At 37.2% G+C, this 22,887-nt stretch overlaps 20 protein-coding genes and 1 non-coding gene across 21 annotated transcripts; 9 read left to right on the forward strand and 12 right to left on the reverse strand.

The window, feature by feature from the left end:
- Nucleotides 1–205: 205 nt before the first annotated feature.
- On the forward strand, nt 206–898 carry VICG_00069 (uncharacterized protein; the record flags this gene model as incomplete). Its single annotated transcript, XM_007603460.1, has 1 exon — nt 206–898. One exon carries the CDS (start codon nt 206–208, stop codon nt 896–898), a length of 693 nt encoding a protein of 230 aa, XP_007603522.1.
- A 243-nt stretch (nt 899–1,141) lies between these two features.
- Nucleotides 1,142–1,549, forward strand: VICG_00070 (uncharacterized protein; the record flags this gene model as incomplete). Its single annotated transcript, XM_007603461.1, has 1 exon — nt 1,142–1,549. One exon carries the CDS (start codon nt 1,142–1,144, stop codon nt 1,547–1,549), a length of 408 nt encoding a protein of 135 aa, XP_007603523.1.
- A 79-nt stretch (nt 1,550–1,628) lies between these two features.
- Nucleotides 1,629–2,159, reverse strand: VICG_00071 (uncharacterized protein; the record flags this gene model as incomplete). The annotated part of the gene is made up of 1 exon (XM_007603462.1): nt 1,629–2,159. One exon carries the CDS (start codon nt 2,157–2,159, stop codon nt 1,629–1,631), a length of 531 nt encoding a protein of 176 aa, XP_007603524.1.
- A 219-nt stretch (nt 2,160–2,378) lies between these two features.
- VICG_00072 (uncharacterized protein) lies at nt 2,379–3,389 on the reverse strand (the record flags this gene model as incomplete). Its single annotated transcript, XM_007603463.1, has 1 exon — nt 2,379–3,389. The coding sequence occupies one exon, from the start codon at nt 3,387–3,389 to the stop codon at nt 2,379–2,381; it is 1,011 nt and encodes a 336-aa protein (XP_007603525.1).
- A 56-nt stretch (nt 3,390–3,445) lies between these two features.
- Nucleotides 3,446–4,945, reverse strand: VICG_00073 (uncharacterized protein; the record flags this gene model as incomplete). Its single annotated transcript, XM_007603464.1, has 1 exon — nt 3,446–4,945. One exon carries the CDS (start codon nt 4,943–4,945, stop codon nt 3,446–3,448), a length of 1,500 nt encoding a protein of 499 aa, XP_007603526.1.
- Nucleotides 4,946–5,126: 181 nt separating this feature from the next.
- VICG_00074 (uncharacterized protein) lies at nt 5,127–5,885 on the reverse strand (the record flags this gene model as incomplete). Its single annotated transcript, XM_007603465.1, has 1 exon — nt 5,127–5,885. One exon carries the CDS (start codon nt 5,883–5,885, stop codon nt 5,127–5,129), a length of 759 nt encoding a protein of 252 aa, XP_007603527.1.
- A 371-nt stretch (nt 5,886–6,256) lies between these two features.
- VICG_00075 (uncharacterized protein) lies at nt 6,257–7,870 on the forward strand (the record flags this gene model as incomplete). Its single annotated transcript, XM_007603466.1, has 1 exon — nt 6,257–7,870. One exon carries the CDS (start codon nt 6,257–6,259, stop codon nt 7,868–7,870), a length of 1,614 nt encoding a protein of 537 aa, XP_007603528.1.
- Nucleotides 7,871–7,892: 22 nt separating this feature from the next.
- VICG_00076 (uncharacterized protein) lies at nt 7,893–10,331 on the forward strand (the record flags this gene model as incomplete). The annotated part of the gene is made up of 1 exon (XM_007603467.1): nt 7,893–10,331. A coding segment is annotated over one exon (2,439 nt), but the record flags the coding sequence as incomplete, so codon positions are not given.
- Nucleotides 10,332–10,640: 309 nt separating this feature from the next.
- VICG_00077 (uncharacterized protein) lies at nt 10,641–11,228 on the reverse strand (the record flags this gene model as incomplete). The annotated part of the gene is made up of 1 exon (XM_007603468.1): nt 10,641–11,228. The coding sequence occupies one exon, from the start codon at nt 11,226–11,228 to the stop codon at nt 10,641–10,643; it is 588 nt and encodes a 195-aa protein (XP_007603530.1).
- On the reverse strand, nt 11,188–12,213 carry VICG_00078 (uncharacterized protein; the record flags this gene model as incomplete). Its single annotated transcript, XM_007603469.1, has 1 exon — nt 11,188–12,213. One exon carries the CDS (start codon nt 12,211–12,213, stop codon nt 11,188–11,190), a length of 1,026 nt encoding a protein of 341 aa, XP_007603531.1.
- Nucleotides 12,214–12,518: 305 nt separating this feature from the next.
- On the forward strand, nt 12,519–13,355 carry VICG_00079 (uncharacterized protein; the record flags this gene model as incomplete). The annotated part of the gene is made up of 1 exon (XM_007603470.1): nt 12,519–13,355. One exon carries the CDS (start codon nt 12,519–12,521, stop codon nt 13,353–13,355), a length of 837 nt encoding a protein of 278 aa, XP_007603532.1.
- Nucleotides 13,356–13,375: 20 nt separating this feature from the next.
- VICG_00080 (uncharacterized protein) lies at nt 13,376–13,570 on the forward strand (the record flags this gene model as incomplete). The annotated part of the gene is made up of 1 exon (XM_007603471.1): nt 13,376–13,570. One exon carries the CDS (start codon nt 13,376–13,378, stop codon nt 13,568–13,570), a length of 195 nt encoding a protein of 64 aa, XP_007603533.1.
- Nucleotides 13,571–13,766: 196 nt separating this feature from the next.
- VICG_00081 (uncharacterized protein) lies at nt 13,767–14,582 on the reverse strand (the record flags this gene model as incomplete). The annotated part of the gene is made up of 1 exon (XM_007603472.1): nt 13,767–14,582. The coding sequence occupies one exon, from the start codon at nt 14,580–14,582 to the stop codon at nt 13,767–13,769; it is 816 nt and encodes a 271-aa protein (XP_007603534.1).
- Nucleotides 14,583–14,706: 124 nt separating this feature from the next.
- Nucleotides 14,707–15,627, forward strand: VICG_00082 (uncharacterized protein; the record flags this gene model as incomplete). Its single annotated transcript, XM_007603473.1, has 1 exon — nt 14,707–15,627. The coding sequence occupies one exon, from the start codon at nt 14,707–14,709 to the stop codon at nt 15,625–15,627; it is 921 nt and encodes a 306-aa protein (XP_007603535.1).
- Nucleotides 15,628–15,826: 199 nt separating this feature from the next.
- VICG_00083 (uncharacterized protein) lies at nt 15,827–16,930 on the reverse strand (the record flags this gene model as incomplete). Its single annotated transcript, XM_007603474.1, has 1 exon — nt 15,827–16,930. One exon carries the CDS (start codon nt 16,928–16,930, stop codon nt 15,827–15,829), a length of 1,104 nt encoding a protein of 367 aa, XP_007603536.1.
- A 60-nt stretch (nt 16,931–16,990) lies between these two features.
- VICG_02250 lies at nt 16,991–17,062 on the reverse strand. Its single transcript has one exon. It is a non-coding gene; the product is annotated as a tRNA-Pro (tRNA).
- A 147-nt stretch (nt 17,063–17,209) lies between these two features.
- VICG_00084 (uncharacterized protein) lies at nt 17,210–18,265 on the reverse strand (the record flags this gene model as incomplete). Its single annotated transcript, XM_007603475.1, has 1 exon — nt 17,210–18,265. One exon carries the CDS (start codon nt 18,263–18,265, stop codon nt 17,210–17,212), a length of 1,056 nt encoding a protein of 351 aa, XP_007603537.1.
- Nucleotides 18,266–18,497: 232 nt separating this feature from the next.
- VICG_00085 (V-type proton ATPase subunit B) lies at nt 18,498–19,922 on the forward strand (the record flags this gene model as incomplete). Its single annotated transcript, XM_007603476.1, has 1 exon — nt 18,498–19,922. The coding sequence occupies one exon, from the start codon at nt 18,498–18,500 to the stop codon at nt 19,920–19,922; it is 1,425 nt and encodes a 474-aa protein (XP_007603538.1).
- Nucleotides 19,923–20,107: 185 nt separating this feature from the next.
- On the forward strand, nt 20,108–20,410 carry VICG_00086 (uncharacterized protein; the record flags this gene model as incomplete). Its single annotated transcript, XM_007603477.1, has 1 exon — nt 20,108–20,410. One exon carries the CDS (start codon nt 20,108–20,110, stop codon nt 20,408–20,410), a length of 303 nt encoding a protein of 100 aa, XP_007603539.1.
- Nucleotides 20,411–20,683: 273 nt separating this feature from the next.
- On the reverse strand, nt 20,684–21,049 carry VICG_00087 (uncharacterized protein; the record flags this gene model as incomplete). Its single annotated transcript, XM_007603478.1, has 1 exon — nt 20,684–21,049. The coding sequence occupies one exon, from the start codon at nt 21,047–21,049 to the stop codon at nt 20,684–20,686; it is 366 nt and encodes a 121-aa protein (XP_007603540.1).
- A 160-nt stretch (nt 21,050–21,209) lies between these two features.
- On the reverse strand, nt 21,210–22,658 carry VICG_00088 (2,3-bisphosphoglycerate-independent phosphoglycerate mutase; the record flags this gene model as incomplete). Its single annotated transcript, XM_007603479.1, has 1 exon — nt 21,210–22,658. The coding sequence occupies one exon, from the start codon at nt 22,656–22,658 to the stop codon at nt 21,210–21,212; it is 1,449 nt and encodes a 482-aa protein (XP_007603541.1).
- Between the last annotated feature and the right edge of the window lie 229 nt (nt 22,659–22,887).

The following is a 22,887-nucleotide window of genomic DNA, read 5'->3' on the forward strand; positions in this document are numbered from 1 at the left end:
TGCGGAAAATTACAAATCTCACAACTTCATCCATGCAGTTTTATAACACACCTTCTCTATTTTTTGATGAAGCGAAGCAGGACCGATCTTGGAATTCCCATAGACTATCTCATTGAAACAGACAAGCATCTGGTGGCGTGTGGGTACGTGTTTAGAGAAGACTCTAGATTTGGTGCATTATACTTTCTTAACAAAGACACACTTGATGTACTTTTCAACTAGAGAGACATCGGGAACTTTACAGGCATTTTTCAACGATGGAATACTTTACACGGCGAACGCAGCAGATGTTTCTGCATTTATTGACTTTGATGTACTAGCTAAGCATGATACATCGGTGATGAATACATGTATTTTTGTTGGTGCTAATGTATATATTGGTGATATTGGGGGCAGCATTGCCGTTTTTGACAAAAAGCTAAAGAAGAAGTCAGAAATACGTCTTTCAAACAGTCCAATATGGACCATTAAGGTCCTCGACAACACTTTGTATGCAGGTGATGAGGCAGGACATGTTTTTGTGTATGACCTGCTGGAAAAAGCAGTTGTTATGATAGATGAAAAGCGATTAGGAATCATTGATATATTCAGATATGAGGAGCATGTTGCTGTGTCGTCGTATGATGAAAGCTTAATAATTTATGACTCCAAAAGCCTTAGAGTCATCAGCAGACATGATAAAATAGGCACTCTTTGGAAAATAGTACAAAAAGGCAACTTTATTATCTCGTCTTGTATTTACCAAGGACTTAAAATATTTGATTTACAGTTTAATGTATTGGAGACACTAGAAACAGAAGCTATTTGCTATGCCGTTTGCTGCACGGACACAAAGCTCATTTGGGCACCATATTATTCTGGATGTATTGAGTGGGTCGAGTTTGATTGGAATGCATAGAAGATAAAACAAACCTTGAAGCTAGCTGTGGTCGATTATCTAATGTAGGGTAAATATATCAATATGCGGTATTTTCTAAATACAGGCTTTAAATGAGCTAGTTAGCAGGTTTATGAGATCAATCTCAATATCTTGCAGATTGCATCACAGTTAATTATATTCACCCCCATTATTGGATCTAACAGTGCGATTGGACCAGGCTTTTAAAATTTTTACAGAAGCACATTGACTTCAACTTTGAAGATGCTTTTTGATTGGTCAAATATTGATGGAAGATATGTGACTTCGATTGGTATATTTGGCCGTATAAAATGTATTCATACAAAAGGAGGCGTAAGGATCTACATGGCAGCAGAACAAGCAAACGACTCTGCACTCCAAAAAGACAATAGATCATACTCAGCAAGCTATCTTTCATTCAACCTGGCATGCATTCTTTTTACGGTTCTGTTGTGTGAGCTGTGGAATGAAGATCCTATATTTGAACTACAGCCATTCAGGTTGCTATTAACATTTATATTTGCTGCCATACCGCTCGTCAGCGGAATACCTGTACTAAAAAGTGTCTCACAACCAATTAACGCTTGTTCATCCATAGCTACCATTATTATGTGTCTTTTGCTAATATATGGCAGCCTGCATGATAAGTAAATATGTGTCCAGGATAAAAGTCTTTTAAAAATTTTATACTTGATATTAAAGTAGAGTTATTCTTGGCTTTATAAATTTATTAAGAGCTTTCGTTATATAAGTCTTCTAGTTTACAGTACACCAGTGCATCTTTAAGATTATCAAGTTCTAAAACATCCCTAAGCGAGATATTAAATTCAATGCCAGTTGATATTTTGCCTGAAATCGCTGCTGCCACTTTAAATCTCAGTCTTTTTTGTTGATAATACAAATTTAATTTTTTAATTTTTAAAGCTATTTCCAGTATTTCTTCATTTTGCAGATTCTTCTCAAAGAGCACCTCTGGTGCATCGTGATATTCAACACCAAGGACGGCCATCCCTCTCTTAATAAGTGTTTTTTTCTCCATGTTCACCATGTAGTCTATGATGTATTCTTTCTCTCTTTCTACGTGCTTCAAGGGCATTCTGAAGCTAACTTTAGTGGGCTGCATCCTTTGCAAAGCTGTAAGTCTTACCTTCTTCTCTTGCATGTTTATTGAGTTCCTGTGGTAATCCGTGCAGTATGCATATGGATTTTCGTTGTTTAAATAAGCCAGTGGGATAGTTTCATCATACCCTTTATCATTCATTTAGGGTTAAAAAATTCAACACAGAGGAAAAAAGTGAGTTAGAAAGAAAATATACAAAAAGAGATCTTGATAAAATTAAACTAAATATTATATAATATAAGCGCCAAGCCGCATTTAAAGTAAAATAAACAGCACAAAATGCCTGCATCGACTGCTACTTTGCAACGCGGCAGAGCTGTATTCAAAGAACAATAATCAATTTTTATTCATCGCTGCTGATCAGACGACATACTTCTCTTCTTGAACCTGTGCTTCAAGCTCTTTAATCTCAGACAGGTTGTTCTGATAGTAGTCCTGTGCTTGATTGCAAATATCATCAGCTATTTCCGTCAATGAGTGAGTAGGTCCATTATATAGCTTGCAGTTCTCTTTCATCAATATTAGATCACCAAGAAACTCTTCGTATTTCGAGTACACTCCATTCCTTGCTTTAGTTTTGATAGTTCCAAGATCGATGGGTGCTTTTACAACTGCTGTGTAGTTTGGAAACTTTTTCAGGGAAACAGGCCGGTGAAAGGCGTTTGAAAATGGCATCGACATAAAAACAGAAACAAGCTTTGCGAGTTTTTCCTGAAATACCAAAGACGCTTTCTTCTCCTCAATCCTCCTTTTAGGCGTTTTTATTGATCCAACATAGTTTGGACAGCTCTTGTTTGTCTTCATATGGCCAGGCTGTCCGCAACTTGAACAGGTAAAAGTGGTCTTCTTGTCTTCAACTTTAATACTTTTTCTTGCTTTTAAATACGCCTTTATGACCCTTCCATCATATATCTTTTCAGTTTTTACAACAAGAGTGCCATTTTCATCAACCGTTCTTTTAATTGTAAGATAAGCCGCTGTTTCAGTGGCAGTTGTTTCACTGGGAATCTCAAAAGTAAGTCTTTTTGATGTTTCTGTATACTCTACCATTTCCGAAGATCTTAGCATTTCAATATGCTTGTTCCAGATAGATGCTGCTCTTTCTTTGTATGTTGCCTGATGTTCAGCAATGATCTTGCGGTTCTCCGACTCATTACCTTTCTTCAGCCTAATCTTTCTAAAGCTAAATGCTTCTCCCGTGCCTGATGGATCTGCAGGACCGGATAGTTCAAGTAGACCCTTGCCTGCTGCCGCATTTACAAAGTTTCTGGAGAGATACCAATTTGGTGAGTATGCTTCGTAGTCTTCCTCTTCCTCTTCTTCCAAACATTTATATCCCAGATCATCCATCCGCCTTTCGGCAGAAAGCATGCTTTCATACTGGCATATATTTTCGGGTGTAACCAGTTTTCTAAGGTCTTCCTCTCCTATAATAGAAAACGAGTCTTTAAGAGTCCATAGATTATCTTCCCCTTTTTTACACAGTCGCTGTACTCTTTAAGCCATTTTCTCTTGCTACCTTCTGAAAAGTATGGAAACATCAGATCCAGCTGTTGCATTTGCAGATCTTTGCCTTTTGAAAATATACGATATGCTGCAACCTTCAGCCGATCCTTACAGAATTGATTTAATCTTCGAGAGTGTGGCGCATACACTTCCTCTTTGGGAAATTCCTGGCCAACCAGATAGATATTATCAATGGGTCGCATAACGATTCTATCATCGTCAATAATGCACAGAAAGTCCGATGATTTGTGTGGTGCAATGGGTGCGATAAAAAGATTATTGGCAAGAGTAGGCACATAGGTTCCTGGCTTAATATTCCCAAACCCATAGAATGGTGCCTCATCTTCTACTTCAAGAACAGTGCATCCATCAATGGTGGGCTCATCAATCGAGTCCATCTTTCTGTAGTATGTACTCATTAAGCTAACCATGCCTGGATTTACGACAAAAAATGGAAACTCTTCGAAATATTCGAATATTTTGAATGGCGTGGAATCTGAAAGAGATAGCTCGTGTGCCTTTTTAATAATATTGCCTGCAAACTTGGATGATGATGGCCCCTTAAAGGAAAGCGCACTCTTAATACATATCGGGGGACGGTGAAAGTTTCTCAATTCTTCTTTCGTATGGTTGGTTTTATAGAATCTGGGATCTAATCTGAGCGCAGGCAGTGAGTGCTGAACACCAAATGTACCCAAGGATACCTTGCTCTTTGATTCAGAAACATAATATTTATCATTGCTGATATTATACTTGTTTTTAAGGGGCTTATCAAGCGATCCTATTTTATGTGACTTCTTTTTTATTTTTGCTTTCTTTTCTTCAATTTTCTCAAAAATGAGGTTGGGATCATCAATATATAGGGTGAGATAAGGCTTTTGCACTGGCATCTCATTAGGATCGATAGTTATGTGCTTTTCCCATCCGCTTTCTAGCAATTCATTAACATATTCCTTGGTTGAGATTGAAGTTTCTTCTGATTTGTTAAATACATCATCTTCCCAATCGATTACCTCAATAGGCATAACATCAGCCGGTTTTAGGCTTCCAAATGCATTTTCATATTGATTTTTAATTTCATTTTCTAGCTGTTTCTTTTTCAGAAATTCACGAATCCCTATATGTCTTGAGGAACTAGAAAGGGACTGGATGGTTGATGTTCCGGATTTTGTTATCGAAACAGTGTTTCTAAAGCGATGGCCATCGTCTATTTCAGATCCTATTGGGTCGTGCGGGCTCTTCCTAGTTCTTAGTTTCTTAAGCTTGTACTCATAGGGAATTTCCTTTACCAGAAAGTTTAGAAAGTTAATCTCTGATGTTTTGTTTGTTTCTACAAATTCTTTATTGCCGTGTGTGTAGTATTTCTCAAGAATGGTATCATTTTCATTAAGCTCGTCTGGCTCTCTGTGGTATCTATCCATGTGGGCTGATTACAAGGCCGACAAGATCAAATAAGAGAAAAAGCCAAAATGCATTTAGAAATTATTTATTATACAGCTTAGTGCATACTTACGTCTGCCATTTCAATTCTTTCAAACACAAAGTGCCTTTTGATATTTATGTGATATTTACAGTTCAAGCCTGTCTAGTGGATTGACCCCTCTATTTAAAATACTGTAGATCAGTGTCTTTTTCTTCATCAGTCATGTCGTCAATTATGTCCGGATAGTTCATCTCGTCGCTATCAAACTGATCTGGAAATCCAAAAGCATTGAAAAATTCATAAATTCTATCAAGATACTCTCTGATCATGTCAGCCTCCAACTCATTGGGCTTAATGTTCTTCTTTAGCACGTTTAATCTTTTTTGTAATTCTTCCAGTTTGCTGTTAATCAGATCAAATGCGTAAAAATATGCTGAATATCTGGCACGTTTGGGGATAACATTCAGTATTATAGATCTGCGTTTATTGTTTCTCTCAACTTGGCGTTTGTATTCTTTCAATGCGTCCTTAAACATCGAGGTCCTATAGCTTTCAAGAATACGGTTTTTCTCATAAAATGGAGGTACGAACTCAAGCGACTCTATTGGTTTTATGGGCTCTAATGATGTGCCAAATTGGACATCTTCAATTTCAACGTTATCATCAAACTGATATGAGCTTAAAAGCTTTTCATTCAGACATCCCGACCATTTTGCGTATATTTCTTTTTTAAAATCAAAATTTTTAACTTCTGACATCTTTTTAAACTCCTCAAAATTTTTCTTTTTTAAAAGTTCGTAGAATGGTTCAATGAATGCCATGAAGTCTTGATGGGTGAATGACTGCTTTGACTGCTTTGGCTGCTTTTTGGATGGCACTTGTCTGACACTTTGATATCTCGGCAGACTTCTTCTAGGAGTGTGTGAATTGGAGCTCATTTCGTGGGATGGAAAATTTTATCATGTAAGAGAAGAATATTAAATACACATTGTATGCAATGATGTACAAGCCATTTGATGGCCACTTATTTAATTCCTAAGCTGCTGCAGCACAGAAAGCCAAATGCACACTAATTGCCGAATAGGTTTTATGATATTTTCGTCAGGCTGCATACTTTAACACACAATGCCTAACAAACCTCCGAGTTGGCTTTGAACTAAAACATGTTGTCTTTTCCTATTATGGCATAGATCTACTAACTCTATGGCTGGATTCGCTGGCTTTAAGCGGTATTCTGTAACAACAGATTATGTTTCGGTTGCTATTCCAAAGGTATCTTTCTTCAATGCCTAGCCATTGTAGGCCCTCCATGAACCATTTTTTCTGTGAATTTCCAGAAAAGGCAAAAGATCGAATTAAAAAAATCTATCAATTATACAACAGGAATCCTTCAGAATCAGTGCGGCTGGTAGATAAAACTGTTTCGAGCTGCAAAAAATGCCTCGAGGTTTATTTAAACTGCAGTCCTGAGTGGTGGTTCGAAAAGAAACGAGTCTGTACCAACTTCTGTCCAGAAAAGCTTTATCATTGGGAATTACTATCTGATGAAGATATATTTTACGAATATAAAGCCTGCATGGGCTGTCGGACTGCATATTTTGGATTTAAGAGCATTGTTTTTCTGATTAAAGATAAGACAAGAAGCAATGAAAGTTGGAGCAAAGTACAATTAGAAAGTGTTGAGTTAACAAGCAAAGAGATTAAGTTCCTGCTGGATGGTAGATTGAAAAAGGATGTGTGTTTTTTCAAAGCTTTAAATCTACTATTTTCCAAAGTCCCAGCATCGTATAGGGACCAGATTAAAAGCATACTTTTTGAAACGTATAAGAATGATAAAGAAATGAGCAAGGACATTACAGACTTGAGAATTGAAGCATTGAATTGTCTGGGCCAATTTATTGAAAAATACACCATTGAGCCGACAGAAGTGGGAATGGTCTATGAAGACTTACTCGGTAGCAAACGCATAGATCTATTAATCAAGCATTACTCTGTCTTTGAAAATCTCAATTTTAATATTAGTGAAATTTTTCAAAAAACTTCAACTTTTGATCTCACAACATTTAGTTTTATAGTTAGCCATATTGAAAAAATCGACATTACATATTCCATTCTTAATGGAGTGCTGAAATACATGTTGAAATCGTATCAAACAAAATGTGCCTTTGACACTAGAAATATCGATTTGCTGTTTCATAAGATTGTAATGTTTCTTGTCAAAAACTCGGAATATAGAACTAATGGGCTGATAAATAAGCTCGCCTTGGCCAATTTTGCTCAGTTCAAGGATGGAGCGTATTGGCTGCTATATCTGAATCTTCTTTTCAGTATTCCAATAACAAAAGTTTCATTATCACATCCAAAAGGCCTATTACTTTTTCAACTAACGGACAAAAAAATCCGAGAACTTGTGCTAGCTGATCCAAATGCTGTCTCCGAATTCATTAGCGAGATCAACGAGTTCAAGCCGTTTGTTGATTCCTTTGAGAGTATTGGTATTGAGATTTCAAAAAGGTTAAAATTTGATTTTTCAACGGCAGTTCAGTTTACAAACACGTTTGGAAATAATCAAGCCATGCTTGATAATATCATTGAAAATTTAACTTTCCAAAGTCCTAATATTGATATTCTATCCGAATCTGCTAGGTTTTCATGCTCAGAGTTTCTAAGCTTACTCAAACAAAGAATGAAACTTAATAACACTGGCAGAGGAGATCCAGATTCTATAATGCATATCCATGCGGGTCTTTCTGGAAACCCGAGTGGCAATGCTAGGCTGCTGACTACAGTGCCAGACTCAAAAGCATGTTTTGATGAGTTAAAGAGCAGCATTGAGGTAGATGATATTAATATCAGGGATGCACAAGTTAGGAGCAAAAAAAGGATACCCAAAAATCATAATAAAACCAAGCACGCACAGTAAAAGCCAGCAATTTAAAGAATTTGTGCTCAATGATTCGGACCCATTAGTCAGCACTAGAGTGGAGACTAATATATTTGTTGAAGTTAAGAGAAGAAATAGTCTGCCTGTAAATAGAGAACCAAAAGACAAACTTAAAAAACATGCAGCACAAATCAATCAGGACAATGCTGATAAAGAGGTAATAGTGTCCATGGATGGATATAAGAACATGCGTAATATATCTAACGCTGGGAATATAATCACAGTAGAGCCTGCTGCACAAACATTAGCTATAGACCATATAAGACCCAAACAACTATCACAAGCAGATGAAAAGACTCAAACCAATAAAAAGTTGGTATCTTCTATGGTTTCTCAGATTGCGCAAAGATCTAACACAGTTTTTTTCTCACAACAGACAGCTCGGAAACCTGTTGATATTGATTCACAAGACGCCTTTTTTGAATATGTTCTTAATCCTTTCAGGCCACCAATTTCTGTTGATTTTGTCAAAATTCCAACGTGTTTTGACTCGTTTCGGCAATATTTCGATGTTTTCAATCCGTTGCAAATCAATGAGACCATTTCGAGCATTAAGAGCGCCTTGCTTGAGAACTCAAAATATTTTGAATGTGCAATTCACGATTTTGATAGAGTTTTGAGAATCCGGGCTGTTAATTTTCAATTTGATGTTTATGATTTGCTATACTTTTCACAACATAAAACACAGTTCAGCTTTTCGTATAGACTGGATGATGAAGCTAAAGATGGATCATTTGTGGGAATTGTAACAGATATTAATGCTTGTCATAGCTCTGATGGTTCCCACCACACTAGCATAGTAGAAATCAAAGTATCAACAACCACAGCGATATCTAAAGCTAGCTACCAATCCTCTAATGGCAATCAACCTAGTAGCCTATTATTCAACACCAGTGGTGCATTATATTACAGATATTGTGGTAACATTACATCGAATCTTAGAGAATATACTGCCTTGAGAGTTGTTAAGGAATCTGGCGTTCTAAAATACATTTTAAGACCGTCATTTATGAAAGATTTTCAGGAAAGCACCATCTTTTGGGACGATAAAAAACTTGGCTTTGCCAAAAATCTGTCAAACTTAAAGTATTGCTCGAGTTTAACACAGAATGGTAGTCAAGTTGTTCTTCAGAATCTTCTTGTGGCTGCTCATGGCCTGAACTTATCACAGGCCGAAGCTGTATCCAAATGTTTCTTTTCTCGTGAAAAATTCTTCCTAATACAGGGACCGCCAGGTACTGGAAAAACAACAACAATTATATCGATTATATCCACATTCCTGCTGATTCCACAGACAAACCTATCTAGATCCACAGTTTTGAATATTGATCAAATTAACGACCATATTTCATCCTTGAAGATTCTAATTTGCGCGCCTTCAAATACAGCCATTGATGTAGTTGTTACTCGGCTTGCCAGCGGGATAAAAAATTTTCGTGGTGGAGTTACACACGTATCTTTCCTGCGTGTTGGTGCCAGCACCAATCCAGATGTGCACAAGTATACTCTTGAGTACCTGGTAAACCGTTGCGCTTCGCAGCCTAGATCCGGGCACAGACACAGTCTTGTTTCTACTGCATCTGTTATTTGTGCAACATTAAGTTCGTCGGTTTCAGATTCAATATGTTTGAGCAAATTTGATTTAATTATCATTGATGAAGCCTGCCAGGCAACTGAACTTAGCACTATTATTCCATTCAAATACAATCCAAACAAGGTCATAATGATTGGAGATCCCAACCAGCTTCCGCCTACCGTTATTTCGGATCAAAGTCAACTGCAAGTTTCACTCTTTGAAAGACTGCTTTCACATCATCAACCGGTAATGCTTGATGTGCAGTACAGAATGCATCCTGACATATGCAAGCTTTCTTCATTATTTTTTTATGATAATAGAATCGAAACATTCGCAGATATTGCACAGCTCAGGCGGAAATCCGGATATGGAGACATCTATGGCTTCAGACCTTTGAATTTTATTGATATTTTGGTAAAGCAAGAAAAAATAGATGATTTCAAAAGCTATTATAATCCTGTCGAATGTAGCATTTGTTATAGAATCTCTAAAGAGCTGTTCAGAAGGTATGGAAATACGTTGAAAATCGCTGTTTTAACACCATACAAGGGCCAGGCTAACATGCTAATGAAAAACCGGAACTATGAGAAGATGGGCATTGAAATCAACACGATTGATGGATTTCAGGGCAAGGAATGTGATGTGGTCATCCTCTCTACTGTTAGACGATTCGGACTTGGATTTACATGTGATTTTAGAAGGATTAATGTCGCGATGACACGTTCAAGAGTATGCCTAATATTACTGGGCAATAAAAAGTGTCTTTCGCAAAGTTCTGTATGGAGTGGCATAATAGACTACATAACACAGCAGGGCCAGTATTTCACATCAAAAAGCTTGGAGTTATTTTTATCAACGCTATAGTATAAAAATATTAATTACTATGAAAGACCGTACTGACGTCCAACTCTAGCATCACCAACTCCTCCTTAGTCTATGTATGGCAACTGTGCCAACTCTGAAGGTTTTGTTGATTAGCATAAAACACCACAACGCATTTAAATCTGAGGCAATAAGTGAGTTGAAAATAAAAATAGCATCTTGAATTTTATGTGTGATAGGCATTACCGATTGAGCTTTGCATCATATCCGCTAAACACTAGCGATATGCCATAATAAAAACGCAAATCGCCGAGAGTGCTATTGTTTCACTATTAATGCATTTATTAGATGTTATTTTGAAATGCTGCTATGAGATTTTCTAAGATCCTTCTCGAGTAGATCTATTGATTTGAACAGCGAATTGGCGTTATTATAAAAATCCCATACCATCCTTACAATTTCTTCTCTTTCCTTTGAAATAAATGAGTTTAAAACGTCAAATTTGATTTTAGCCTCGGAATAATCTTTTTCGCTTTTCAAGTAAATGCTATCACTTTCGAGCTTTAACTTTAAAAGCTCATTTTCCAATCGGTCAATTTCATTCCTGTTTTTCTGCTGCGATCTTTCCGAGATCTCTTTCTTCTCCAAGTATATTGAGCCTATAGTTTGAAGCTTTGTGTTCATGTGCGAGTATTGCTCTTCAAGGTCTTTGAACTGCATTTCTTTCTCTTTTAGCCTATCATCAAGTGAGGACTGTGTTAATTCATAGTTTACTGTGCTCTCCTTCTTCGAGGCTAGCTCGTTTTCAAGATCTAAAATCTGCGTATAATTGAAACTTTCACGATCAATATTAAATCCTTTTCTGAGACTGTTTATCTCCGCAATTAACTTTTCGTTCTCATCTGTTTTTTCTGCAACTCTGCTTTCGGCTAGCTTCAATGATTTTCGATAAGCTCTCTCTTTCAGGCTTTAATCTTTCAAGCTCTTTAAATAGTTCCACCTTTTCAATGTTCATTTCTTTGATATCGTTGGGGTTGATAATTTGCGAATTAATTTGAACAACAAGCTCGTTCTTAACCTTGATTAGTTCATCGATTTGGCTCTCAATTGTTGTTATTTCTTCTACTATTTTTTCTATTGCCGAAATATACTTTGTTTTCTTTGCCTCCAGCTGCTTATCGTTGATTATAAGTGCATTAAGATCGTCGTTAATCTTCTTCTTTTTAGTCTCTAGTTTTGAAAGATCATCGAACTTACTCTTTAGGTTTTCAAGCTCACCCATCATCAGCTCAACTTCGTTTTTCTGAATTTCAATCTCAGATGTCTCTTTGGAATGCATCAGTGAAATCTTGTCGATAAACTGTTGATCTAAACTCTCGTCCTCTTCACCCTCCATAAATTTCATATAACCTTCACAAACATACTCGTAGAACTCGTCCTCAACAGTTGCTGTTTGATTTTCAATCTCGTCTGATCTTCTAATAAGATCAACCATCCAGCTCATCATACTTAGAACTACGGGCCATGTGTGTGGCGTGACTGCTGTGAGCTGGCTTCTTGTTATCTCGTTGCAATACGGATACTTTAGTAATTTCAAAATGCCAAGCACATCATCCTCAAACTTTAAAAAAGGCGTAGAATCAATAAACGAATAGATAAATTTAAAAATGTTTTGAAAGTCCTTGTTTGATGGGTTTCCTAAAATTTTATGGCTGAATGCACTGTCGTATGCATTTTCTGTAAGGAACTTTACAATATTTTCAATGCATGCTGCTTTGTAGATCTTATCTCTCGTATTTCTGTGTTCTTTCTGGACAGCATCATCCGTGGCAAGAGACATTCTGGGAAACTGCGTAGGTTTGAGTGTGGTTGGGTTGAGCTTGATGCTTTTGCGGTTCTGAGGAGTTATGGTGTACCGCTTCATTGGGGAGGTATTTGAAAAACAAATAAAAGAATGGTTTAGAACAAGCTATAGAAGAAATTTAGTATGCCATAGTACATTTCTTTTAAATGTCCGTCCTTAGCCTCACTGACTTAGCATCCACAGCTTATCTTCCAGCACAGCACTTTTGGTAGTAAACTAATGCTGACTCTCTGTTCCAATATTTGATATAATCCCACCAGTTTTAGAAAGTCAAGATATTGGCAATATAAACATAGATAGTGCCATTTTTGCCTGCTTAGATACTTTAAAATTCTTTTACATAAATTCTTTCAAAAATGGCCACAATGAAGAATGCAGTTGAAAGAAAAAAAAGCAACACAGAAAAAAGATATACCAGCAACAAAGCCGAATCCAGGAAGAGAGAAATTAACAAGAGAAAAGGGACGTCGTTGGGAAATGCCTCCAAAAATGTAATTATTGAGCCACATCCAAAGTTTGACGGTGTATTTATAGGAAGGGGGAAAGAGGACATGCTTCTTACAAAGAATATGGTGCCTGGATCTTCTGTCTATGGCGAAAAGCGAGTGTGTGTGTCTTTGCCTGACAAAAGAATTGAATATAGAGTTTGGAACTGTTATCGATCGAAGCTGGCTGCTGGAATAGCATGTGGATTGGACAATATCTTTATAAAACCAGGAACAGCGGTACTCTATCTTGGAGCAGCAAATGGAACAACACTCAGCCATGTTTCTGAGATAGTTGGGCCCGATACTCTTGTATATGCTGTTGAATTTTCACAGAGATCTGGCAGGGATCTTGTTAATTTGTCAATGAAAAGAAATAATATTGTTCCAATCATTGCTGATGCTAGGACACCCTATAAATACAGAGTGCTTGTGCCGATGGTGGATGTAATATTCAGTGATGTTTCCCAACCTGACCAATCCAGAATAGTCATGGAGAATGCACAGTACTTCCTCAAGGACGACGGTGGAATTCTTGTCAGTGTCAAAGCATCCTGTGTTGATTCATCTGCCCCAGCTGAAAAGGTGTTTGCGGATGAAGTTAACTGGCTAAAAAAGAACGAGTTTAAACCAATCGAGCAAGTTACCTTAGAGCCATATGAAAAGAACCATGCAATAATTTCAGGAATATACAAGCCTTTAAAATCTAATAAATAACAAGCATTTTTATCTTTAGAATGCTTTTTGTGGATTTAAAAATTTTTATTTTCCAGCCCATGGACTCAAAGTCAACATCTGAGTACATTTGCATTGAATGCAAGCAAGTAACTAATCTTGGACATAAAGACTCAATAAGGTGCTTCCACTGTGGCAAGAACATTCTGTACAAGGCCCGAGACAAGACAGCACCTGTCCAACTACAAGCAATCTAACAAAGTCTATTCATTTTAAATATGTCACTATATCTATGTGTTTTTGCATCTAAGAATTTTTCTGCAATACGAATGCAGAACACCGTCTCTGGTTGAACAGCCAGTATGATTAAATTTCAAGCAGCATAATCAGCAATTTCTTTTTAATGCCAAGAATAGCCGTTAAATATATGTCTATATAATAAGCCATACCAATTTACCATTGCACCGCCTTTTCTTTTTTCTCTTTTTTCTGCTTTTTTTTCTTTGGGATGTCTGAAACTTCAGCGCTTTCTTCAAAGTCAGCCACATATCGTTTTCTTCGTCTCTTCTTTTCTTTTTCTACTGCCCTTTCGTATTTTTCTTTATTCTCTTCACCGTATATTCCGGCCTCTAATCTCATCAAGATTTCATCCCCAATTTCCTGTTCGAAATTGATTGAATTCAAGGCTTTCAGCGCTCGTATCTTTTCTCTTCTATTCATCTTTGTTTTTCTAACCATGTATTCTTTTTGTCCATTCTCTCGCAAATACTGCATTCTTTCGTGATATTCAACCAGCTTTGTCATCCTTTGCTTACATTTATGAATGATCTCCGGATCCCAGAACTCCAGATGCTCTTCAATCTCTTTCAATGCTGTCTGGTAATCGTGGCTGAGCTTGATCTTCTCGTACATGCTCTTTGGTGTATTACATCTTTCCGGCTCCTTCACAAAAAGAAACAGCTCTTCATCTATAGATCTGACAGTTGCGTATTTGGTATTTGCAAGGGGACAACTGAATTCATTGCATGTTCCAGTAACATTGTATTCGTTCTTACAAAGAGTGTCGAGCTTTGTATCTAGCTTGAATGAGCATGTCTTTTTGTTCCCAATTGCATCCCAGATTTTTTTATCGAACATTAAAGAGGAGAGGATAAACTTTTCGCAAAAATTTAAAACAACAAAGAATATATAAACTAGCAAATTACTTAGCTGTCTTATTGCGTGTCTTGTCAAGTAGCAGTATTCTTCCATGCACACTATCAGATGCATCGGTTCTTTTAAATAAACACGTGTTTAATGTCTGTCTGCGGTTTCTAAATGCAGCTAATGCATCTATTGTGTACATTTATGCACATAACTCACAGTATAGCTTTAGGCTTACCCTTGCTTTGCTATGATTTTCAAAACACTTCAAAAGACCTTGGAAACACTGCAGCAAAATAAACGCAAAGCAAAGATTGCTCTACTACTGCTTTTACCTGCATCTCTACTCTTTAGGCCCGATAAATACAATTTATACTCGAAGGAGTCTCTTTTTGATCACCTTGAATTCAGCAGGGACCATGGTTTCTATAGTCACCCAAAAGAATATGAGGAAATGCCGCCCCACCAAACAATTTATATTTGCTTTGAAGGAAGCCGAGCCCTTGAAAACCGCTTGAATGAGAAGATAAAGAAAATTATGGTCAGATCAAAGTCTATCCAGCTTTCGCGGGAAAATATCAACGAATCTTTTTTTGTTAAAATTTACTTAAAGGAAAGTAAACGTAAAACAATTGAATTACATCCTTTTAGGACTTTTCAGCCCAACTCTGATTTAATAAGCCTTGCCAAGACATTTTTTACACCGTGCTTGGAATTTAGTATATCTGACATCCTGTTTTCTGGACCTAAAGACATGCTTTTTGAAAACAGAATTGATTTGTGTATCGATAACAGCGAGCAGTCCATTCAAGATCTCTGCTATCTTTTAAGATATTATTTGAATATGCATTCACATTATTATGGCATCTACTATTACATTCCCCTGGCCAACTGTATGATCACCTTTGACTCCCTGAAAAATTTTATGATTGGGTATTTGATTTATGAACTATTTGATTTTTCACCAAGTTTTGATCCAACAGTATTTCTAATACGCTCAATAGCATACTATTTCTTTCCAATATCAGGACTTCTTGCACTAGGAAAGGACTCCAGGGCTGCCTATCTGTTTGTCTTTGCCATTTTAAACTTTAAATTTGGCTTTTTGTATTGTGTTTGTCTTTATCTTAACGCATTGAAGACATTAATAAAAGCTCTTAGAAATAAATAGATTCGATTAGTAATTTTGCACAATAAAAAGTATTGCCTTATAAAGCATAATTCATTTAAAAGACCTACCAAAGTGCATGCCTAGAGGCGAAATAAATAACTCATGGTGGAACAAGATGGGCGTACTTTAAGTGTCGGATGGTCCCAAAACAAACCCTAGTCTAACACCAACTAGCATTGCTCAAATACTGTTCTTTATGTTAAAAGTCGATATATTTGACAGAGCCTTGAACTAGATATTTGCATTTTGGGAGTCTGGGTTGAGTGCACAGTATTCTCTGCTTCTTTTCATCCACACACACTACAAACCCTAGTGCGGGCGACCTTACCACCTGGTCTTCATTTTCAGCTCCAGAAATGGCCAGTACTGCATTCTGAATCAACTCACATCTACACACATCGGTATGGCCAATCTTCCTTGATGCTCCCAATGGTAATGCACTCTCGGGTGCTGCATACTGCTCGCCAATTCTTAGAACTGTGTATTCACTTCTCAATGAAAACGATGATGGGGTATACTCACTGCTTGGACCATTAAAATATCTATTTATGCTTTTAGCAACAGTATTTTCGGCAATATATCCAGTATTCTCAATAAATATCTTTGGAATCGGCGTATTTAGCCTATGAAACATCCTTTCGTTACCAATGCAAACAACTCCGGAAGCCTTGAATGTCTTAATAAGCTGGTGCAACATATCATTTGATAGCTCAGGACACAAAATTACTTTAAAATTCCCAGTCTCTCTGCTTTCAACTTCTTCATTTAGTTTTTCTGTTTGGATTTGATATAGTTCAGTGTTTTCAATAGACAACGACCCGAAAAATAGACAGTAAGGATTGGTAAGCTTCAGTTTGTCATTGTACTCAACAAGCGAATCAATCTGTAAATATGAAAGGGCGCCTGGAAAAACATTTCCTTTTAATGGATCAACTTCGAGAAAGTCCAGCTTTTTGCGAACTCTAACAAAATAGTTTGCCAGAGTTGTGCAAAATGTGCTTCGACCTCTTCCAACAACAATGACAATGCCCAAAGAATCCTTTATTGAATCAAAATAGTTAAAAATCTTTGGAAAACAGGAAGATTCAGCAAGATAGCTCAAATCACAACTACCTTCGATCTTCACAACAGCCCCAGTGAATGTAAAGATCGAACATTTGATGTCTGTAAAATTATACCACTTTTCATTGAGCAGCTCCTGGCCAAAAATCTCTGCCAATCCCGAGATCACCATTACTTTTATTTTCTGATTTTCCATGACTTCTAGCCTCAGCTCGTGATTTCTTGGAATTTGAATTTCCATGGGGATAGAAATATGGCAAACTATCAATGAGAATCAATATGCGCTGGCTGCCAAAATACTGGCCCCAACCGGGGATCGAACCCGGGATCTCTCGGACCCAAACCGAGTGCTTTACCACTGAGCCATTGGGGCTTATTTTGCCTGCATCATTTATTATTTATCCATTATTTATTGAATCATTATAGGCTCAAAGGCAAAGCACGTCTTATATGTCAAAGCCAAATGCTTATAAGAAGCTTAGGATTACACGGTTTAATGATCGCTGTATGCTAATGTCATTTACTTTCTTTGAGATAGAACAAGCATTGCAGATGCTGCAAAGGCCTCCAAGTGATACAACGGCTTTGTTCCCAGCCTTATTCTCTCTTCGTATCCCAATGCAAATATGGACAAGGATTTACAAACTTCTAATGAGCACTTCATACTCAGTTCTTTTAGCATCTGGGCCAGTATGATACTGGGTGGTATTAAGGAATTAAGAAGAGAATATAAATCCTTCCTAATCTCAATCATTGTTTCGGGCCTAGGACTCCTTTTGATCTTATCAACTATAGAAGCTGTCTTTAGCTCCCATTCCAATCTTATTTGGGAATAATCAGTCTTCTGCCTCTTCTTGTCATCCAATAGATGGTTAAAGCAGTATAACTCAAAAAGACACAGGGCTCTCTTTCCATTACCCTTTGAGTTTTTGCAAATAGAATCGATTGCATCTTTATCAACTCCAAATCCCTCGATCTTCGCAATATTTGAACAAATTCTAAACATCTCATCATTTCTAAAACCTCGAATTCTTACCATCATACACCTACTCCTGATGGGCTCAATAAGCTTTGAGGTTTCTGTGCAGACCATAATTATCTTGAAGTGCCCACTATACATCTCCATTGTTCTTCGGAGTGCTGCTTGTGCATCTTTGCTTAAATCTTCTGCTTGATCAATCACTAAAATCTTCACAGATCTTCTCTTGGCTCCAAAAAGGCCAAGAATAGGCCTGCATCGTGCTATTTCCTTTATAATACTTTGGACCACATATCTATCCTTGTAGCCATATTCTGATGGACAAAATTCTACCATTTCATTGCATTCAAGGTAATCCACCATCACTTTTAACGAACCAGCCTCTACTTCAATGTTTTTGGTAGTAGGAGATGGGTATGAACCGTAGAGATGAGATATTAGCGCGTACAAAATAGTTCTCTTATTATGGCCAATCTGTCCATGGAAAATCATATTTGGAATAGTCTCTAGTGTGTATTTATCAAGCATTGAGACTACTTCTTTGTGCGTTGTAATTTCTGAAAATGATTTCGGCTTGTATTTTTCAATCCAAAGCATGGGTCAAAAAATAGACTGAATGAAGAGTATTTTAGAGGTGTGGAAGAACTGGGCATCCATACCATGCTATATATGGTTTAAATGCATTTTGATTATGACTAGCATCTAAATACATCGTTGAAAGCTCCTCGTATCTGTGAACCAATATCGGGAATACCCCTATATTAAATGTCTCTAATATTAGCATCAATAGCTTTTAACTATATACACAAAAATAAAACCAAAATAAACAATGCCATCGGATATTATAATCGACCCCATGAGAACATATAGACAAATACAGGCTGTAAATGGGCCCTTGATTGTGCTAAACAACATAGATTATCTTAAATACAGCGAAATTGTAACTTTGAGACTACCAGATCGATCCATCAGAAAGGGCCAGGTACTAGAAATTGCAGGAAAAAAGGCCATCATCCAGATATTTGAAGGCACCTCTGGAGTAGATGTAAAAGAAACAGAAGTTTCATTTACCGGCGATGTTTTTAAACTGGGCGTCTCAGAAGATATGCTGGGGAGAATTTACAATGGAAGCGCAAAACTAATAGATTCTGGACCAAGTGTTATTCCTGATGAGTACCTTGACATACAAGGGCAACCAATAAATCCATACTGTCGGGTATATCCTGAAGAAATCATCAAAACCGGAATATCGGCAATAGATGTAATGAATTCCATAGCCAGAGGCCAGAAAATTCCAATATTCAGTGGCTCAGGACTACCACACAATGATATTGCAGCACAAATTTGCAGACAGTCTAGCTTGGTAAAAAGAAAGGATGTTTTGGATACCTCTGAGGAAAATTTTTGCATTGTTTTTGCAGCAATGGGCGTTAATATGGAAACCGCAAAATTTTTTAAAAATTCGTTTGAAGAAGATGGCTCTATCAACAGAACAGTTCTGTTTCTTAACACAGCCAGTGATCCGACAATCGAAAGAATAATTACACCACGGCTTGCTCTTACTGCATCCGAGTATCTGGCATACGAGACCGAGAGGCATGTGCTGACTATTCTCACAGACATGACTAGCTACGCTGAAGCACTTCGTGAGGTTAGTGCTGCTAGAGAGGAAGTTCCGGGGAGAAGAGGATTTCCAGGATATATGTACACTGATCTGTCAACAATCTATGAAAGGGCCGGCAGGATTCAGGGCAGAAATGGATCAATAACTCAAATACCTATTTTAACAATGCCTAACGACGACATTACACATCCAATACCAGATCTGACGGGATACATCACCGAAGGCCAAATATACGTTGATAGGCAGCTTCATAATAAAGGAATATACCCACCTATTAATGTGCTTCCCTCTTTAAGTAGGTTAATGAAATGCGCTATCGGAAAAAATCGAACAAGGGAGGATCATGGCGATGTTTCAAATCAGCTATATGCCAAATATGCAATAGGCAAGGATTCTCTGTCGATGAAAGCAGTGGTTGGGGAGGATTCACTATCGAAAGAAGATAAAACTAGCATTGAGTTTCTAAGTAGATTTGAAAGAGAGTTTATAAACCAAGGAAGAGACGAAGACAGAACAATTGAAGAAAGCTTAGATCTTGCCTGGGATATTTTGAGTATCTTTCCACCAGAAATGCTAAACAGATTGCCAAATGAGCTAATCAAAGAATACTATGTCAAACGCAATAACTAAAGCTACCAATAGAGACGATCTGCTTTCATTTAAGCCCATCGTTGATTTTGTTTGAGCTAAATTTTACCGATATTTAGCTTAGAATGGCATTTTCCTTTTCTTCTTAAAAATTTTAGTAAAATTTTTCATTTCAATTCCTCCATAAAAGAGGGGCAAGAATTCAGCCCTTAACAGTTAAATCGCGAATGTCTGACACTATTAATTCCACATACCCATTAGCCGCTCTACTTATTCATGCTACAAAACAAGAGGTTACAAAAGAGAAGATGCAAGCTGTCTTTAAAACACTTGGTTTAGACTTTTCGCCCAAGATGGCTTCGTACTTTATGCTATCAGCTGACAAGTACTCCTCTATTATCTCAAACATCGGAGGAGGCTCACCAGCCCCATCTTCCAATGCATCTGTTGGATCTGCTACTACGCCAGCAGCTGAGACTGCGCCAGCTACAGAAGAGTCATCCAGTGATGATGTGCCTCTTGACTTCTAAATAAATTTTTGAAGTATTTTGTTGCAAGACTACAGAATATAAAAGCATTGGAGTTTACGCTATTTTAAAGACCTTTTAGAGAGACATCCAAGGGAGTTACAGTCATGCCAATGCTACCAACATTATTTTGCAGGTGGTATTAAGATTGCATGGGGAAATGTATATTGCTGCAAAATATAATACGAATGTCAAAACTTGGCGTGTTGATTTTTTGTGTATCTTAAAAAGCAATATTAAAACGCCATTTATATAAACATACTTTTTAATATGCATTTACTGGTTGTTTTCTTCTATATCTTTCATAAACTTACAGTATTGGTCAAATAAATATCTAAGATCTTTGTTACTCTGCTTTTTCAAAATTATTTGAACAGCTCTTAGAAAGGAGCTATTCAATCCTGCTATCATCTCACTCATTTGTGCCTTGCGAGAATCTTTTGGTTCTCCCGACAGCACAACATTCCCGAAAATTCCCTTCAGTGAAGATTTATCTAATGGCTGGTTTTTCTTTATCCTTGCCCTTCTGAGCGGCTTGGCATTTGTATCGTGTTCTGCTTCTCCACTTCCGTCCTCATTAACTAGATCCTGACTATATGGAGACAGTTGTTCTTGTGCTTTCCTTTTTCTTAATTGGCTCAGTCATGGGCTACCACTAAATTTTCATAAACCATCTGAATTTTTTGTAGGAAATACTTGAAAAATCATTCTTGAATGCACTTCAGCAAGCTTTGCATGGAAAGATATTTTTGTTTGCTCTAAATCCACAATTAGCCTTTTACTGGCAGATGACTAGTTTCTATTACTCAAGAAGCGAGGTTCCTGTCATCTCTCCAGGCACGGGAATGCCCATTAAATGAAGGACTGTTGGCGCAACATCTTTAAGCGATGCTTCTGGTCTTCCGCTGAGTTTCTTTTCAGAATTTAGCACCATGAAAAGCACTTTGTTCGTAGTGTGTGACTTACATATCTTTTCATTTAACACCATTTGCTCAGAATTTCCATGATCAGCCGTTATAACCATCACATAGTCTTCTTTCACAGCCTTCTCATGTATCCCTTTAATCTGGTCATCCATTATTGACACTGCCTCAACAGTCTTTTCAAAATTACCCGTATGTCCAAGAAGATCAGGCGCAGCAAGATTAATGACTATGAAATCGTATTTTTTCTCAATGCATTCCCTACATGTATTGGCAACCTCCTTCATTGATGTTCCAGGTGCTAGTGTAAAATCCTCCACTTTTGGAGACGGCAACACAAACCAATCCTCGTTGTCAAATTTAAATTCTTTTCCTCCGTTGAAAAAGTATGTCACATGCGCATACTTCTCAGTCTCTGCTATGTGTGCTTGCGTTTTGTTATACTTTGAAAGCCATTCAGACAATGTATTTTCAACACTCGGCTTTCTGAGAATTGCATTCGGATCGCCGTCCTCATATTCTGTAATTGTGTAAACTCTGCAGAATTCCTTAAATCTGTTGTAAAGTTGTCTCATGCGATCTGCCCTAAAATTAAAAAATATAACTGTATCATCAGAGGTCACTGGCTCATTTATAAGCAAAGTAGGTTCAATGAATTCATCACCTGCGCTTTTGGCTACAATGCCTCTGATAATATCATTGATGTTCGTGTTAACAGCATTGCAGCCAGCACCTCCAAAATTATTGCTAATGCCGGGGCCATTTTCTTTGTTTACCATCATTTGAAATACTTGTTCGGTTCTTTTATAATTCATATCCCTGTCCATCGCAAAGTATCTACCGGAAATGGAGACAATATTATTAAATGGCTGTATGAAATCTGCAAAAGTGTCTGGGGATACATCTATCCCGTCTGCAATGGCATGTATGTAGACACTGTACTTCATTGGAATACATTCCAAAAGATATTTCAAATGATCCAGATGCGAATGTACTCCACCGTCGCTGATCATTCCAATTAAGTGTATTTTCTTACCAGAAACTTTCAGCCTGGAGATAATATTCTTTAATTCCCCTGTTTCAAATGCATTTTTGATCATTATTAAACTTTGGCTTATGATTCTTCCTGAGCCTATTGTTATATGACCTACTTCTGAATTTCCCATCTTTCCATCAGGAAGACCAACATACTTTCCATGTGCGAATATTTCCAAATATCCGTTGCTTTCTTTGAGCTTATTGATGTAGTGGCTTCTTGTGGTGGCATTTCCCACCTCCTCTTTCGAAATGCCGTATCCATCAATAATTACCAAGCAGACATTTTTCATTGAGGATTTAGAAATAAACCAACCTGTAAATCTAAGTAAACGCTAGGCTGATAAAATTTTGATAGTCAATTGGATATAATCAGCAATACACTTATTACCCAGGACACAGACTATTGCTTTGGCCATGTCTATTAAACAAAAACCATAAACATTAGCTGTTTCAACACTAGCCATCGAAACTAAAGTCAAACAAAGGATATTTAATTAAATGCCGTATTTCAAACTTTGC

The sequence above is a fragment of the Vittaforma corneae genome (assembly GCF_000231115.1).
Source record: "Vittaforma corneae ATCC 50505 unplaced genomic scaffold supercont1.1, whole genome shotgun sequence".
NCBI classification, from domain to species: domain Eukaryota; kingdom Fungi; phylum Microsporidia; family Nosematidae; genus Vittaforma; species Vittaforma corneae.